Source organism: Leuresthes tenuis, unplaced genomic scaffold, assembly GCF_036924035.1.
Source record: "Leuresthes tenuis unplaced genomic scaffold, fLeuTen1.0.hap1 SCAF_14, whole genome shotgun sequence".
Taxonomy (NCBI): Eukaryota; Metazoa; Chordata; class Actinopteri; order Atheriniformes; family Atherinopsidae; genus Leuresthes; species Leuresthes tenuis.
The window spans coordinates 10,596,056-10,614,433 of NW_027325368.1; the positions used below are offsets into that span (position 1 = coordinate 10,596,056).

Below are 18,378 nucleotides of genomic sequence, written 5' to 3' on the forward strand. Positions count from 1 at the left end.
CCCGCCCAAATGAAAGATTTTAATCATATAAGAAGACAGTGTTTGGCATTTGTTGGCTTATAAGCTTATTTCAAAACAAAAATGAATAAGTGGTCAACTATTTCCTATTAATGAACTGCTGATAGTGGTCACGAGACCGAACACAAAGCAACTAGATGCACAAAATGATTCTCGCAGAATCTAATAGTTTCTTTTCTTGACATGCAACGTCTCCTTTGGCCCAGCACACGAAAGACGCAGGAGGAAGCGGTTCTATTCAAGATTTATTGAACTGCTTTATTGCACCGGCATGTACCAGGGTAAAATGCTTTGAAGACAGCCCAGTCGTCAATCTCCTTTTATTTTACTACACTACGTCAGCCTTTAGTCTTTCTTCTCAACCTTGCCCTCCTCCTCCTCCTCTGGGTTGTACACGCTGACGGTGAACTCGCCAGCCTCTTTGCCATACTTGTTCTTGACCACGAGAGCGTATTTGCCAGAGTCAGCTGTGGAGACGCTGGCAATCGTGATACTGGCAAACTTGCCGTGCTCAAACTTGAGTTTGTAGTGGTCGTCGGATACCAGCTCCTTGTCGTTCTTCATCCAGCACACCTCAGGTGCAGGCTCACCCCACACGTTGCCAGTCAGGTTCAGGGACTGAAGAGGGAAAAAAAAAGAGGTTTGCATGGGATTGATGGGTGTCACACAAATATGTATACCTCAAGAAGAGATCAGACTTCAGAGGAAACATGAGCTCAAAGGAATGACATGGTGAAAAACAAAGAGGGTGAGAGATTCACACAATATATTAGTGTGGGGGGTGTAATCTCATTTATTTACCTTGCCCTCTTGGATTGCAACCACATCTGGCAAGCCTCCAACAACCCGTGCACGGTCTAAGCAAGAAACACAGGGGAGAGCCAAGAATGTCACCAATGAATCAGTCAGCCTGAGAGTGCTTGCTTGTTGACAACATATAATGCACCAGCACTCTACCTTTATCTGGTAAGTGAGCCATTGTGAAGTATTAGCTGTAAATTCTCTTTTTTTAAATTCAATATCTCATTTCAAATGTCAATTTCTATATGAGATCTTGACTCATGAATCTTCAACTCCACTGAACATAAGCTAGAAATCAAAACATGTCCAGAAAATGTTATATAATTCCACACTGCACCGTCTCTCTCCAGGAAGAAACACAGAAACACATAACCACTTACTTCTCTCTGCAATTGCTGCCGCTCTGCGGAAGAAAAGGGACAAGAGATTGTCAGAAGCATCTAAAATTGTATTTGGTTATTATTAAGCTTTACAATACCAGGATGAGCATTTCCGGTGCTTCTGACAGGGCTCGTAAATAGAGTCTACTTTAGGTTTGTGGATTTGTTCATATTTGTGAACTTACTTGAGCCTTTGGAATTCTTCGAATGCATCCTCCCAAGCTGCATCAGAACAAATCAACAATTACAATTCAGTTACATCAGCATCAATTTGGCCACAGTTAACCAGATTCGTTTTTGTGTCCAGAGTAACTCCTTTACTTTGACTTTAAAACTCCCACTTACCCTTGCCAGTCAGCTCAAAGACTCTCTTCACGCCGTCCTTGCCATCAAAGATATCCATGGTGTATTTGCCCTTGTCCTTCTCAGTGGGTTCATTGATCTTAAGCCAAAGCTTTTCTCCTGTGACACCTGACTTAACTCTCTCCGAAGCAGCAATTTTAGCATCCCTGATGAGAAAAACAGGACACCGATTAAGTTTTTACTAAACCCACATAAAACTCATCTCAAATGAGCAACTCTTTGCCGTGAGTAGAATAGTAAAACTGGGATTCAAATGAATAACAGAACCATGTTAAAAGCAACTGGGTATCTGGTTAGATGGAGAAAAACATTTTACAAATCACACTGAGTTTCTGATTAATAAGCTTTGACTTATACGAGGTGTCTTTTTTTCCAAAATAAGAAGTTCCTTTCAACAGTAAGTTGCGTTTTTGTAGGCGTTTGACGGTATGTTGCTGCTCTCGCTTTCAAGCCCCTTGACACTACGTATCACAGATCTCTAAGCTTTCATTTAGTTGACAGTTTTAGATCACATCCTGGTTTCCACAGAGTGAGATGGCTTGCACTTATTCCTCAAAGAGAGCCGCACTGTCATTTTTTACAATATTGTTTGTCGCCACATTAAAGGTTTCGAAATCATTAGGTTGTCATACTCATTCACATGCATATTTTACCTTTGATACCTCTCAGTTATAAACAAGACAGGGGAAAACAGCTCTCACCTAAAAGGCACCTCACACTGATGTAATAGGCTTCAGGATTTCCTGACGTGAGATACACGTTTGACATGTAGATAGTTGACAGTTTTGTTGTTTGGAACATTGTTTCATGTGTCAAATGCTCCTGCTCTCATATGCAGTTTGCCCTCGTCTAAAATATTCATTTCCACTTTTGATATTTCCTTTTCAAATATCTCTGTGGATGTTGTATTTGCACGACATCACCGTGAGTAACTACTGTCTGTTTGTTTCTTCCAAGCTAAATAAAGATATTTATCTAGCTATATGCATTAATTGTTGTTTTGCCTGACTTGTTTCCTTGTCTATATAACACAAAACATTGACAGGAAAGCCTGCTCTTCATCTTTTTTCTGAATCTGACATTTTTAAAGTACGCCATTGAGTGTTGGTCCTGATAAATATGGTCCATCCAAAAGCTTAGGCACAGCAAACATTTCATTATCTCAAATGTTTGTGTCTATTGGTTTGTGTATTTCACAAGATTAGTTTGGTGGAGAGGAAGTTTTAAAAAGGAATGTAAAGTATGTATGTGATGTCACATTTACATACTTGTGAAGCCACCCAACGCGCAGGTTCTCGTCGTAGTATGTGATCGTGGAGTTGAGGATGATGCCGTGTTCAGTGCTGACAACTGTGATTTCACTGGAAGAGTTGGCTTGAAGGAAAATGAGAAAAGAAGCTTTAACTGACATCCTTTGCTTGTTGATGAAAAGCTGCTAATAGTTTGTGCTCAAGAACAATACTGCCCACATTGTGCTACTCTGACTTTGCTTCTGTGTGTGGACTATGTGTTGTGCTTCATCACTTCTTAGTAAGCGCCACTTTTGACTCACCAATTACTCTGAACAACTCATTCATTACAGCTTGGTATCCTGAGGAAAAGGATGACAACAGTAATTAAGGTCAAAATCAGTAATATCTCTCTGATTTCCACTTTTCACTTAATTTTCTGCTCATGGAATCCACTAAGGAGACTTCACCTTCATCTGTCAGATTGAAGGAGCTCTTATCTTTGCCTCTCTCATCCCTTAAGTGGACCTCGTAAATACCTGCATCATGCTTGGAGATCTAGGTTGGAAAGCAAAAGTCAAGTAAGTATCATTGGGAAAAAAATCAATTTCCTACCCTTTTAGATCACACGGAAGACAACATTAATTCAACAGTCAAGAGACGCTAGACAGAGACCAACTATACCGAAAAGTCAAGCTTTTCATTCGCCCGTGATGCTGCAGGCGTTAAAATGAAAACATGGAAACGATTGAGGAAAACATGAAAAAGGTATGACAAGGATGACACATGGAGACATTAGGCATCAACTTATGGCAGATAGATTATGTCCAGACTTTAGGTCTTGGTGGCGGGGGAACGTCCTCTGCAGATGGTTTTTTCCCTTCTCTTTCTTTCTTTTTCTCTTGCTTAATAATCCACTGTGAATTAGACAAATAAGCCAGTTATTGCAAATGCAGCTGACAGGAGCTCATGCAATGACACCAACCCTCTCTTAATAAATAATGTTTGTGCAGTTTCAATGAAATATCAACATAACTCCACTGGCACCGGACCTTCTTTGAAAAGAACAGATTCACTTTCTCACAAAGGGAGCCTTTAAACATTTGAGAAAGGAAGCCAGGAGAGTTAAACTGAATACAGGGTTAGAGATGAAGTGAATGAATTGATTGCACATATAAAGAGCATGCTGCATTGATAGTATATGGGCTTATGATAACAACTTCAAGAGTCCATTGTAACCAAAATGTCAATTCCGATTTCCATGTATAACATGTGCTAACACAAGCAGCACTTCTGTTGGAAAAAGGTGAGTCTTTCATAATTTATTGGACTGTGTGTCAGAGAGGGATGGTTGATAGCACAGTATCTAGTCAAGCAGTGCAAAGGAAGCTGAGCTGCAGCACATTTTATTTTAGCTATTTACTCATAAACTCCCAACTCCCCACAAAATCCGGCCCCCATCTAAAGGTCTGACCTTTCCAATATTAAAGGTCAGCTCGCTGTCCTTTTTCTCGATCTTATGTGCGTCCTCGTCATCCTCCGCAATCTCAATGGAGTCCTTTATCCAAGTGATCTCAGTCTCTGCTTTGATGTTACCAATCTGTGAAAGAGGGAAGAGCAGTTGGGTCGTCTGTGTGTTGAAGAAATTAATAGAAGTATGTATTTACAGTTTTTTTGTATGTTTTTTTACCTTGCATTTCAGCAGCACATCACACTCCTGGGTGACAGCAAAGTGAAGGTACTCAACAAAGTGTGGACCTGTGCATAGCAAACAGAACAGAATTATATAGATATAATCAGCATTAGTGTGATAAAGCATATGTGTGATTCCTTACCTTGTTTCCTGACCCATTCTGCTCTCTCAAACTCAGATTTCTTTTGAAGCTCCCTGAACTCTGGATACAAAACAAACATGCATATCAAAAATCAGAAAATCAAACTGCTATTTTTACATCACTGAAAAGTGCATAAAAGCTAGGGAAGCTATGACAGTAAGGAAAGGTCTTCTGCTGCCCCTCAATGGACATATACTTTAACTACAGCAAAAAGCAATATAACTAACTATAATATCCATTGGCTGTCTGTTGTTTCACATTTATACCCTTTATCCATATCTGTACTGATAAATCTGAAAGTTAGAATTGCATTTGAGCTCTTACCATCTCCAATTAGCACCAGACTGGTGGTACCCTTAGCCTTGCCATCGACCAAGTTAAAGGTAAACGTTCCCTCGTCAGTGACTTCCAGAGAGTCCATAAACATCTCGATGATACCGGTGGACTTGTCAAAGTGCATTGTGTATTTCTGGAAATAATGAAACACAGAAAACCCAGAATCCACCATAAAATTGAGTGTGAAAGTACAGAATGACATAATTAAGAGACAAGCTAGGAGCTTGAATCCTACCTTTCCTTGCTCAACGATCATATTGTTAAAGACATAATCCACTTGGCAGTCAGAAGTGAATTTCTCCACTTGGGTCCAGAATCGCACACGGCCCTTCTCAAGGAGATCCATGGCCATTTCATTCTTGAAGGGAATAACTAGACAGCAGCACATTTTTTTTAAAGCCTTTGTGGAAAAGCCTTTGTGTATCATAGCTTGGTACCAAAACAGCAATATCTGAGAGACATGCACGCTTGTAGACTGGAAATTTTAAGTAAAGTGATCATTTCCAAAACACATCTGCATTTGTTCCAAAATGAAATATATATTTTTTTGTTGCATCCGTGTCATGATTTAATATTCACCTGGGAACTTGTGTTCATGGCTGATGTCCAGGAGACGCATGAGACCTGTAGCAACAACAAAGAACGAAACAGGTTTAAGTCATGACCTCAAACCAAACTGATGACCAACACTGAATGATCTGTGACAACAACACATGCACCCCTGTGTACAAAAGGTCAATATGAAGCAGCTGTTCAAACTGGATATAAGCCGCCAAGACTGTGGGCTGACTCACCCTCCTCAGTGAGTGTGTAGCTGGAGGAAATGCCTTCAGTGTTGGTGACCATACATGAGAAGGTGCCAAGATCCTCCAGGGAAGGACTGTTGAAGATAGCTCTTGATCTTAAGATGAGGACACAACAACAGAATGTGAGGAAGGAGGAAGAACATGTGCTGAGTTGAGCTGGTCAGGTGAGGAACATGTCAGCAGTGGAGACAAATGTTGGCACAAAGGGATACTTACTTTCCACCTTCGCTGACAATAGTCAGACGAGACGCGTCTGTGATCTCCTTGTAATTCTTACACCAAACAAACTTAGAGTCTTCAGTCATCTCAGAGCACTCAAAGACCATAGAAATCACACCATCATCATCGACATCCACGTAAATCTCTTTGGTGCCTAAAAGTGAGATGATAAAGTATTAAAGCAACACTTCCACTAATTAAACTCAGGATATCAGTCATTTCAGGAACACATGATAAACGTAAGTTTAAGACGTACATCAAATCTTGTGTCAGTATTGAGAAAAATATATAAATTTTCCTTATTTCTCCAGACTTTTTTGCCCTGCCTAGGAATAGTGCGACTGAATGTACGAGTTGCATAACAGTCACACTCACCAGGGCGAGTCTGGGCCAGGATTGGACCTAAGACTGCTGAGGGCTTCCCAACTCCAGCAAGATTTTGAGCACGCAAACGGAAGACGTAGGATGTTCCAGCCTTCAGTCCAATCACCTGAATCAGCACACGGGGAGTCACGGATGGAGCAGTTAGAAAATGTTATGTTGATATACAGCATGTTTTATTATTTCAGAATATATGCATCCGTCTTCACCTTTATGTACTTCTCTTTGTTGGCCTTCTCATGAACTGCCTTCCAGCTTTTCTCCCCAGCAGACGCCTCCTTCATGTCCAAATAGTAGCCGTTGACAGGAGTCCTGCCATTAAACACCGGTGGCTCCCACAGGACAACAACAGAGGTGTCCCGAACCTCCAGCACATGAAGACCGATAGGAGCACCTTAAAGGTTAAATAAAAGAAACTCAATAACCTGAGGGTAAAATTGGATTCTCAAACAAACTGCCGAATATAAATTGGAAAATGGAAGAGGCCGGAAAACAAAAGTTTAGGCAGTACTTATTTAACACCTCTTCTGAAGTGCCCAAATGTAATTTTGTAACCAAAGAAGGGATCTGACATGGTTCTGTGTCCACTCTGCATTGAGTCTTTCAGTTTTTTTATTTAGGGGTTTTCTCCATTGTTCCACCAAAAGCCTTCTAGCTATGAGAGATTCATGAGCCATTTTGAACGCACTTCTTTTCTGGGGTCTACCCACAGATTTTCACTGATGTTTAGGCAGCTGTGATGGCCTTGGAAAACCCTCAGCCTGTGACTGCTGAAGAAGTCCCCTGTGGAGTTTGAGACCAGCTTAGTATTTTTTTACATACAATGTAGAAAAGGTTTTCCTCTTATGACTCTTCCATCAAGGACAGATTCATGCGGTTGTAACTACACAACAGAAAAGCGCACAAACACTCCAGAGTCTGGTAAACGTTCCTGAAGTCCAAGGCTTTTGGTGAAATTGCAGTTTTGATTCGCCTCTCATGAGTAGTTTCCTATGAAGGTGTAAACCGGTCTTCCAGACTTTACGTCAACCTCCACTAATCCTGTTAACTGCCCTCTCCTCAGTACATGAGAAACTGAGGAAACAGAAACCTGAAAATGATTTCATAACTTCTGACTGCACTCCAGAAATATCATTTGGCATTTTAAATGTGAAGGAAAATATAAAAATTTTAGAAATTCCCAATATTACATCTACAATTTATGTATATTTCGACTTACAGGACAAAGCTAAAATACACCAAATACCATTGGACAAGTGAAAGAAGCACATATAAAAAAAGAAAGCTTACATCTGGTGATGCCTTGTATTTTTTAATCAAAAAGTTAAAAGTTTTTAAGTTAAAATAATTAATCATTGAAGCTTTAGTGTTTTAGCCTTTGAGTAGAAACTCTCATACCTGGGACAGTGATGGTCCACTCTTTGCACTCCACACCTGCATTTGGCAGAGAAGTTTTACTCACACCTGCCATGTTCATAGCACGAACTCGGAACTGGTAGAAGACGTTTTCCTTCAGGTTCTCGGCCTAAAAGAAATGAATGCAAATAATAATACGTTTTTTTTTAATTTAAAAAACAAACATACGTATATAAAGCTGTGCAGCTCTTCAAATCTAATCAAGCAGATACATTTGTTTGTACTTGTGAACGACAAAGTATTAAGTAGCTAGACCATGCCATTCTGAATGTGATCTTTGGCTACATGAGATTCAAGAGTTTACCTTATAGGAGGTTGTGGTGAGAGCCTGGTGGTTCATTTCATGCCATGTCCCAAAAACGTCTCCCTTCACGGTCCTATAGTCCACAAAATATCCCCTGATATCTGCTCCTCCGTTATTAGCTGGCGCTGTCCAACCCACCACCATGTAGTCCTTGACAGCTTCCAGCAGGGTCACATTGATGGGCTTCCCTGGTACAGCTGTGGGGAGGGTACATAAACTACAGCGTTAATTGTGGGAGAAAAAAGTCTCAAAAAGACCACTTTATCTAATAATAAAGTAATAACCCTTCACAATCTCAAACAGAAGGTCTGGCTTTAGTGCTACAATATCACTGCCCTTCATAGAGCTACAGCTGAACATGCTGCATGCTTTGCATATACAGGCAACACGCTTTTTAAGGGTCACTTCAAATGGTGAGATACTTACACTCTAGGCCAGAAGCAGGGCAACTTTCACACCAAGCAAATCTCCGAAGCCAGGAGAGACTCTCATTAGGATCATGCTCTTTAAGAACATAATGTTTTAGCCTTCAGCTTGGTCATGCACCAAGAGACACTCCTGAAGAGTGACCAAAGAGCAAAACAGAGCTCCAGCAAAATCACATTTAAACAGATATCCATATCCAAATATGATCTGATTAGTTGTTGAAGAAAATGGTAAAATAGTTATGTACTGTAGAGTTAATGATGAAGTATGTCATGCAAGCACATGCATATGCTATTTGTATTCATGACACTTAATAATACATGAGAGCTGAGCTACAAAAGAGGAGTCAAGTAAACAGACTATATCAGATTATTCTATAAATACAGTAAAGATTTGGAGTTTGGGAGGGAGTGATGAAAGTGACAAAACAAAGAAAAGTTAAAGAAACTTCACCTTGTCAGTCATTCCCTGATTGAACACTTTAAAAACTAGTTGGAGGGATGGAGATGCAGGAGAGAGCATGAGCTGAATGTGACAAGCCGAGGGGATGATGAAGATTAATTTTGATGAGGGTACTCACAGATGGCAGCCTGTACAACCACAGCATCAGAACTGGCAGAGCTCTGGCTGTATCCCGCAGCATTCACTGCCTTCACCCTGAACACGTAGTTCATCCCAGTGGCAAGGCCATGGCACACAAACCTGGAGGGAATAAAGACATTACCATTTAAGTTACCCAGCACTGAGTCAGTTGGTTTGATTTTATAAACAGATAGGAGCTTTAGTAACACACAGGCCAGTGTTCAGGACGAAAATACTTTTTAAGGTTTAAAGGCCAATTAATTAGTATTTTCAACCACAAATGCTATAAAATATAGCTTTTTTAAACACACACTTTACCACCAAAAGTTATATTTCCTCCTCTATAACTTGGGTAAGGTTGTCAAACTCAAATTTCCACCATTCCTCAAAAGGGCAGCTTGAATAGTAAACACTAAATATTTATTCTGTCAGTCTTGATATAATAAAACTAACTAATAAACAAGTTAAACTGTGTAGTTATCGAGTTTGAACATAAAAATACATTATATAAAAGAGCAGCAACTAAACAGACACAAGGACAAATTCAACTTCAAGTGATTTGTGGGAGACATTTTTAGAAGAGTCTTTGAGTCTTTGAACCCACCTGGTCTGTTTAACAGGTTTATTGTTGCAAGGCATCCAGGCATCCGTGCCAACCATGCTACATTCAATGTAGTAGCCCACCAAGTGTTTAACATCCTTAGAGGCCCCCCAGGAGACCACCACAGAGGTGTTTGTGTTCCTGGTGGCCACTGGATTGCCTGGTTGTGAAGGCAAGTCTGCAAAAAAATAAAGACACAAAGAAGCTTTAATCATTTTCAGCATGAAGACAGAGTAATAAAAAAAGTTTGCATCAGGAGGTCTCTGTATGCAGGACTGGTACTGATACAGCTGCCAGTTGTGTTGACTCACCAAGTTTATCTCCGACAATGGTTTCTTCGGTGGATACAGATGGCTCGCCCACACCAGCGGAGTTGCAGCAGCGCACACGGAAGCTGTAGGATCTACCCTCTGCCAGGTCAAAAAGTGCAAAGCGTGGAGACTTAACTGGCATACCAGTGTTCACCCTCTGCCACATGTCTGTCCCTGAAATACACTGTGGAAGAGAGGGAGCCAGAGAAATGCTTGGAGTGCAGGTAAACAACAAGACTATGGTCAGGGACATCTGACAAGAAGAATTTAGCTAAGAATGAAAGTGTATACAAACCTAAATATATCAATACTCTAGTCATGGGTATCCAACATTTTCTTTCATCATTCAGTTTTATCATTTTAGTGGTAAAATGATCCAAAATATAGTGACAGTCCCCTCGCAAACCCTCACCTCAGCATTTGAAGCATTGCAAAACCCAGCACTGAGTCAGTTAAGGGCTGCATATTTGAATAAATCAATTTAATTTTAACTTACCATTTAAGTTATTTGTATTACAAAACAAGATGCACTCTTAGATTTTTGTTACATAATAATATAGCTCTTGTAATGTAGCTGTTTTGTTGATTTTACATTGGATTCAGATGAAACTCAAGCTATCAGAACAAAGGAAAACACACTATATACTGAACATAGATTTTCTTAAAAAGTTCTCCATTTTTCCTCACCTTCTCAATGTAATACATGACTCCTTCGTGACCCTTCTGCACCGGGGGCTTCCAGGCGAGCACCACATAGCTCTTGGTTGCCTCAGTAACCACAACATCAGTTGGTTCTCCAGGGACGACACCCACTAGAGGAAGGAAGATGATGTTCATCATTTGTCAGTGCTCAACTTGAAAAGGGCATTTAATTTGAGACAGTTGGGAAATGTTTTTCTTTTCCAAGATATGTTTTCCAAATAACAACACATGCCAACCTCCTCAAAGTTTGACATATAAATCATCCTTTGTTGAGTACTGTGGCTCAGGATGGGCTGTGGAGACACCCTCTAAATAGCATTAGGAATGAAGCTCCGTCATATCCCAAAACATTTTAAGGCACAAATCAACAGCTTGAAAAGTCTAAAACCAAATTCTGTCAATGCAGATAACTTAAAATCGTTTGCCTTACACAAAAATAGACTTATTCTTACACCAACTACAGTATCATGAAATATATGAGTGTACTGTATGAGATACTGAATCAATGTGTTTTAAATTTTCGAACTTCTTTGAAAGTTGCAAATGGTTGATACTGATGGAGATGTAACTGTGTGGGAAACAGATGTCAAGAAGTGGAACAAATATCTGGTTCAGTGCCTTTCAGTTAATAAGACCTGACACAGTTTTTACCTGACATTATAACCTCCTACTTAACGCTTTTCCCCATTATGAGTAATAATGCAGCAAAAAAAATGCCATACCAGTGGGATCCTCCTCTGTGAACTTGATCATTCCGGTCCAAGGCGCTGACGGCCCGGCTGTTGGCAAAATGAAAAAAAACAAAACAAATAAAACAAACTGAACTTAGTCAATGACTTTGTTGAGGTGTGTCAGCGGGTCTCTTGTGTATCTCTCACCTCTGAGTCGAGCTCTGTCCGAGGGATCCATGGCGACCACGGCCTCAGAGACGCGGGATGGGTAGCTGACTCCAGCTTTGTTCAAGGCCCGAACCCTAAAGATGTAAGAACGCCCCTCCACCAGTCCCGTGACAGGGTAGCGAGCATACTTAACGGGAGTGTCATTACACTGAGCCCAGTGATGGGTTCCCACCTCACACCTGCAAACAAAAATATACATTTTAATTTTATGTGCCGATATAACAGTCAATCTGATGCGCCCACTGTTTTAATCTAAGGCTTGACAACAGCATGTATGGTAGAGGCATGAATACACTTCTCATATATATTTTTTCCCCACATAAACTGAGTGACTGATTGACAGATGTAGGCAGGTAGGAATCCAACCTGTCGATATAGTATCCCAGGATGGAGCTGCTGCCCTCCACCGCTGGCTGCTTCCAGGTTACCACCACATAGTCCTTATTGGCATCATGACAGTGCACATCCAGGGGGGCCACGGGAACCCCATCCACCTCCACTTCAGCATCTGGCACAGGAAGTTGCACACACATATCAAAGAGCACACACACATCTATGAGTAGAGCTGTTTCTAAATCAGGCACATCTCTGTTACACACTCAGGTTCCATTTTCTGACCCACTTATGACTTTACAGTGCAGTTTGTGTGACAGCACTGTAACTATCTGAGATGCATTACTTTATATCTTGGTCACACTAAAATTAGACTCTGTTGTTCCACCTGATGAATAAACCCTTTGGTTCAAACAGAGCACACATGCAAGCTTTTCTGACATGTAGACAGATATAGAAACAGCATTCCTCTGAGGAAACCTAACACTTTACACAGAACATTGTGTCACTTTAACACGCAGCAGAATGACAGAGTTCCCGGCCACATTTCCAATATGATCCTTCAGTTTGCACATTAAACTGCACAGTCCAGTGCAGACTTGAGGGACTGTAACTCAACAGATTAAACATATTTGCAAATTCATTCAAAACTTGAAAACTTGAAGCTCTTTACTGAAATCAACAGTCAAAGACTTTAAGTATCTTACCTCTAACAAACACATAGGCTGAGTGGGTGTCAAAGCCGGATTTGGTGTTGACACGCAGGGTGTACATGCCCTCATCCTCCTTGTTAAGATGGGCAAGAGTGAGAATGGCACGTTCCCCAGACCAGTGGGTGTGCACCCATTTAGATGGCTTCAAGGGGACAGCTGATAAGACAAGTCAATAATAGGGGATTAAATTCAGGAGTAGAATTTGGTGTTTATTAGTGGAAGATAAATCACTATTTCCTTTTGATTCTTCTACTTACAGTTTCTGTACCACACGACTTCAGGCTGGTACTTTTTCACAGTGGGATAAACAATGACAGTGCCACCCAGACTCAATGTCTCCCCTTCACAGCCAAAAGCAACATCAAATTTGTCGATGATGGTTGTGTGAAAGGTAACACCGTGTTCAGGGCAGAAACCATCTGGGGGCAGAGAGGACAAATCTGTTCCATCCAACATTTCATTCAAGTTTCCATTATTTACTCTATCTCTGATTCTATTGTTTCATCTTAAATAACTTCTATCTTCACTTCCTTATGTCTTATGGCAGTGGGGGAAGAAACTATAAAGGATGACACAATTTTTAAATCACCCCAAGTATAATGTCCTGCATTATGTTCTGTAAAAGAAAGTCTTCATATAGGCAGATATAGAACATATTGAAAGTGATGTATATATTAATGTACTAACAGGTAACATTAAACCAAATAATTAGAATTAGATCTTGAAGAAACTACTAAACAAAATCTTTCAGTTATTATATGCTTGTATAAAGCAGGAATGTATTTTTACATGATATGTTTTACATCTTATATCTCATGTTTAGCACTAATGCCATATACAGGGTATAAAACTGTCTTACGTGGTTTAGGATCAAGTGGACCTGCTTCCACACCCTCTTGGAACCCTGTGGAGAAATATCTCAGTCAATAACCTTGTTTTAACATAGACACATTGTGTAAATCAAGACAAATTTTAAGAACAAGAATCCCTTTAACACTTGTGAAAGAGATTTTTCTTTTCCTCCACCCCGTTTCTTGAAGGCCATTTGAGCCTTGAAGATATACGCTCTACACAGCTGTGGGAGCCTGCTGAGTTTAAAGTGATGCTATTTTAAACCATAACTTTGACCTCTGACTGAAGCAGATAGGAGCTGCTGCAGAGGAAGAACCATAGAAAGATACCTACTTTTGATAACAATAGTGGCCACAGAAGAAAATTCCCCTTTTATGTTGAGGGCAGAGACGCGGTACTGGGCAGTGTCCAAGAAATCACAACTGAAAGTAAAAAATGCACATGTGAGAACTCATCAGAATTTGCCACTGCAGAAGATAAAACACTTGGATAATGTACATAGTGGCTAATTTAATTCAGCTGATGCCATGCACTGTGTAAAGTCAAAGATTACCTACTTCTTGATCTCCAGGGAGTGCATGTTGTAATTGCTCTCAGTTGTGTACTTCTCAGGATGAGCCTTAGCATCAATAAGCACATTGTTTTTGTACCTTAAAACAATAGAGGGACAGTGTGATTACCTTTACAGTTCAGATCCAGGTCTTTATTTTCAGAGGAGTGTGCCTGTTTATGTTGCAGCTGTGGGTTAGGGTACTGATACAGAGTGCTTCAGAAGGAAACGTTCCTATGACACACGACCAATTGTTCTCATCAGTCTCTTTTCTTGTTACTCTGGGTGGAAACTGACTAACTTGGAATGTAACTTACCAGGCAACCCTGGGTTTGGGCCATCCAGCCACAGTGCAGTGCAGCTTGACTGTATTGCCCTCCCAGACTGTCTGTCCACGTGGCTTTACAATAAACTCTGGAGGGTGTGTCAAACTGTCTGGGTTCATTTTCTTACGAAACTCTGACCATTCCTCCAGCTGCAGAATGAGAGTGATCCCAAGTTGGGATATAAAGCACATGAGTAAGAATATGCATCATTTTAAAAATGGCTTTGACATTTCAAATTCATAAGAGAGGAATGAGGAGGATTCACCGTCTTGCTCAGTTCCAGGCGTTCAGCAGATTCCCTGACATGCGTTGTTCTAGTTTTCTTCTCAACTTTAACCTCCATAGCCTCCTTGGCCTCTCTGACAAACAGATTCCTCATGGCCACATAGTTAATCCCCTCCTCCGTCACATCTTCCTCGTGGGTTTCCGCCAGACCCCGCACCACGTCGTGACTGAAGCAATCCAAACCATGAAGAAAATATATCACCCAGCGTTCATATATAGCCTACAATAAAAACAAAATTGAATTCAAGAGACTCTTAACTCACTCGGCGCGAAATACAGGAACGACATAGCCGATAATTTCTTTGTCCTTGTCCATTGCCAGGTAGGTGCGTTTGGCTCTCTTGGGTAGTGGGCTCAGTTTAACCACCTCCTGCCCCTTCTCTGTCTTCACAGAGGTCTTCAGTCTTAGTGATAGGAGATAGTTATCAGATCACAGGTGGTTAAATGTTTCCATGAACTACTGGTGGATTACTGTCATGTTTAAGGATACAATTAATGAGTAACAGATAAGGCATTTCCTGAGTACCCAAAGTCTGATTTTGCATCTCTGTCTGTTGCCCAGAAATTACTAGAAATAAACCAATGAGCTGCATTGTTCTTCACTTTGAGTCAATTTCACATTGTCTTGCTGCTATAGACACGTATCTATTTGTATCAATCCCTGAAAAAAATGGTCTCACACAAATGCATTGTCAGTTTCAATTTGTTTCAGGATGTCACTTGGCCTCTTTGGGAAAAAAAATCAACTAAATTTTTCATAATAAAAGAGACTAACGGGGAGCAGATGGACAGAGACAGCATAGCAAATATAAAGAAGCATTGAGAAATGGACTTTTACACTGCTTTGATTTCAATGAAAGAGCTTTGATATTTTTCAATGGAATCAATGGGTACTCTCAAAGCAAATACTGCAAATAAACTTAGGTCTACTGTGACACCCTTAAAAAAATACCCACCCTCACCCTGATGTAGGAGGTGTTCATTAAACATTTTTTTAGGCTTCAGCTTATATGTATATGGCTATAATGTAAGTTTTGCCTTTAGTGATAAACTGCATGTACGCATCACATTTGTTTGTGGTGCCAAAAATATCAAAAAGAAACAATGCAAAGCTGCATTGCATTCGAAATACAACACATACAGCAGAAACCATCCTGCTGTCTTCATGTATAACCCTTTAGATAAGAAGAACATGAGGCATTTCCGTAATCTTTCGTACTCTGTTAGACTATGATCCATGCTCTCTGACTCATTTACCTCTGAGACCCTCTTTTTTGTCAGGAAGATTCACAAATGGAACAAGAGCTGGTGAATATGCAGCCAGGAGGAAAGGTTACATTTAAAGACCTGATTAAACTAACAATCTCAGCCAAATGTGCCCTCGTCTTTCTGTGCGGCCTGGAGGAGAAGTGGTAAGTGGTAAGAAGTGGCTTTGGTAAACTCTACTTCAGGCCGGCAAGAGAGAATCAAGTTAAGACAAAGGGCTCAGTGCACAGCAGAGACAGATAGAAGGATAGTCTCATGAAACTTCTGCAATGTTGACCAGTTACTTCTGCTGCTTTGAATGAGGAGTCAAAGGAATAAAATGTTTTCATGTTTGAAAGACGATTTTATTTTCCTAAAGTCTGAGAATCTGCAAGCATGTGAGTCTGTCTTAAGACTTGAACAAGATGAATACTTTTTCACAAAAAAGAAAAAGCAAAAATCCGAAACAAAGTTAGTTACAACCAAAAGAATGCAGATATACTCTCACAAGTTATGTATGGAAACTGGTCCAAGACAGTATTAACCTTCTATGGAAGCCAGTGACAATTTCCTGACTTCCATACAGTTTATTTACAGTTGGCTTGATGGCAGAGCCTCATATCATGTGTACCGAAATAGCTCAGCGGCATAAGAATATATCTGGCAGCCCTTAACGGCAGCTGAAGTTCTTTCCTTAACCCCATTTAGAAAGCCATCCTGGATTCAGCATTTACAATGAGCCCCACAGCATGAAAGACAAAGAAACTACAGGTTGACAAGTCTTAACTGCAAGATGGAAATTGCATGTATATAAATCTCAAGAATTTGACTTTGCTGTGATAGTTAGTTTCCCTTTAACACAATCATACAAAACACAGAATTGGATACCCAGTGTAGAATGAAAGAAAACAAAGAGGTCTTTGCACTAGAGAAGCTTTAAGCAACATCTGCTCTATTAAACTTCTTTGAACAATGACTTTATTCATGGGGCTTTGCATTTGTAAAGACCCAATGGATAGGGGTGCTAGAAATGCCTTCAGATTATGATACATATTATTTTAAAGAGAAATAACATGCTGTATCCATTTTAGGTACAGAAGCAAAGTAGTCTGGCATTGTTGACTTGAAAATCTCCCTTGGCTGATAGAAAACCTATTTTGACCTCAAAACATTGTGGAATAAAAATAGTCTGAGACCGCAAATCTCCACCAAGGCTGAATAAAACATCCTGGATCCAGATCTGGATCTGAACCGACATAAAAAGTTAATCACTTCCGAGTTTGACCATGCTCCACACATGATACAGATCTCATATAAATCTGTCCATAACTTTTTGAGAAATCCTGCGAACAAACAGTTGCAATAATATAACTGACTTGGCAAAGAAAATTCTGTTTTGCAGATTAAGTTCTGACTTATTAGGCCTTGTCCTTTCTTTGAGGTTTAAAAAGAGATACAGAAAAAAAATGATAACAGGTTTGAATGAAAAATGTTAAAAAAGAAGACTGAATATTTGAATGTGGAAAGCCCCTCTGCAGTAGCTTCAAAGAGAATAAGTAACCCTATTAGGGTAATTGAATTAGTAAAAAAAACTGACGTCATCAAATATTAACATCAGTAAATGAGAGAACAGAAAGTACCTGCTCTCCATAAAAAAACATATTTTGGCCCACACTTCCCTCCAGACTGTAAGTAAAGTGATGAATATTTGAAAGATGTCTGCTTGAAAGCATTCATCCCATCTGAAGTCATGGAAGAGGCAGGCTACATCCAGACAGCCTTGCTTTTATTTCAGCATCACCAAGCTTACATTGTAATGGCTTCACTTCCATCCTCTTACCGATGGCTGGTGCTCTTGAAAGTGGAGAACGCCTGCTTGCTAACAGACGACTTGGTGCTCAGGTAATAGCTGCTCTCATGGTGATGCTGCTGCTGCTGCTGCTTCTCCTGCTGTTGATGCAGCTGCTGCTTTCGCGTCACATGTAATGATCCTGACATCCTGAGGGCCACTCCACCAACTTTGAATGACAGTCCTTTACTTTACCAGCTCTGTAAATCAGTCTCACTGTTATCATTATAGATTGATTTTTGAACTGGGGTTAGTTAAGAGCAGAGGGGGGCAATGAGATATTAGGAATGATGGTTTAGAGAATTAGCTTCAATGTTTTTATTATTCTAAATTTGTTATGATTACTTTGGTTTTGAGTGAGCAGCTGAAGTGTTAGCACTGCTGAAGTTCTACTTCTACTGTGTTAAATAAAGCAGCGGGTAATAAGTTAACGGTAGCACCGGCGGTTTTTCAACATTTATCATTGTGTGTCTGCAATGATAGAATGGGAATTGAAAATCTGGTAATCAAAGCAGAGGGATTTCAGTGTTTTGTGAGTAACAAAGATGTGAGCATCTTCAAGAAAAACGGTTGAACTTCTGAATTCATTTAAAAACTTAGGTTGAACATACTGAAA

General features: G+C 40.2%; 1 protein-coding gene across 1 annotated transcript; it reads right to left on the bottom strand.

Annotated features, from left to right (window-relative positions):
• Positions 1-250: 250 nt before the first annotated feature.
• Positions 251-17,995, bottom strand: myom1a (myomesin 1a (skelemin)). The gene is made up of 36 exons (XM_072363749.1): positions 17,754-17,995; positions 14,932-15,072; positions 14,649-14,835; positions 14,375-14,532; positions 14,065-14,157; positions 13,841-13,929; positions 13,515-13,559; positions 12,913-13,074; positions 12,650-12,811; positions 11,976-12,117; positions 11,589-11,788; positions 11,433-11,489; positions 10,696-10,820; positions 10,009-10,192; positions 9,701-9,875; positions 9,095-9,216; positions 8,089-8,285; positions 7,767-7,893; positions 6,578-6,762; positions 6,363-6,477; positions 5,985-6,141; positions 5,757-5,863; positions 5,542-5,586; positions 5,198-5,334; positions 4,951-5,095; positions 4,627-4,686; positions 4,482-4,549; positions 4,266-4,391; positions 3,262-3,349; positions 3,115-3,153; positions 2,831-2,936; positions 1,545-1,708; positions 1,385-1,421; positions 1,200-1,222; positions 820-875; positions 251-636 (listed from the first exon to the last, which is right to left on the bottom strand). Exons 1-36 carry the CDS (start codon positions 17,909-17,911, stop codon positions 364-366), a joined length of 4,455 nt encoding a protein of 1,484 aa, XP_072219850.1. The 5' UTR covers positions 17,912-17,995; the 3' UTR covers positions 251-363.
• Positions 17,996-18,378: the final 383 nt, after the last annotated feature.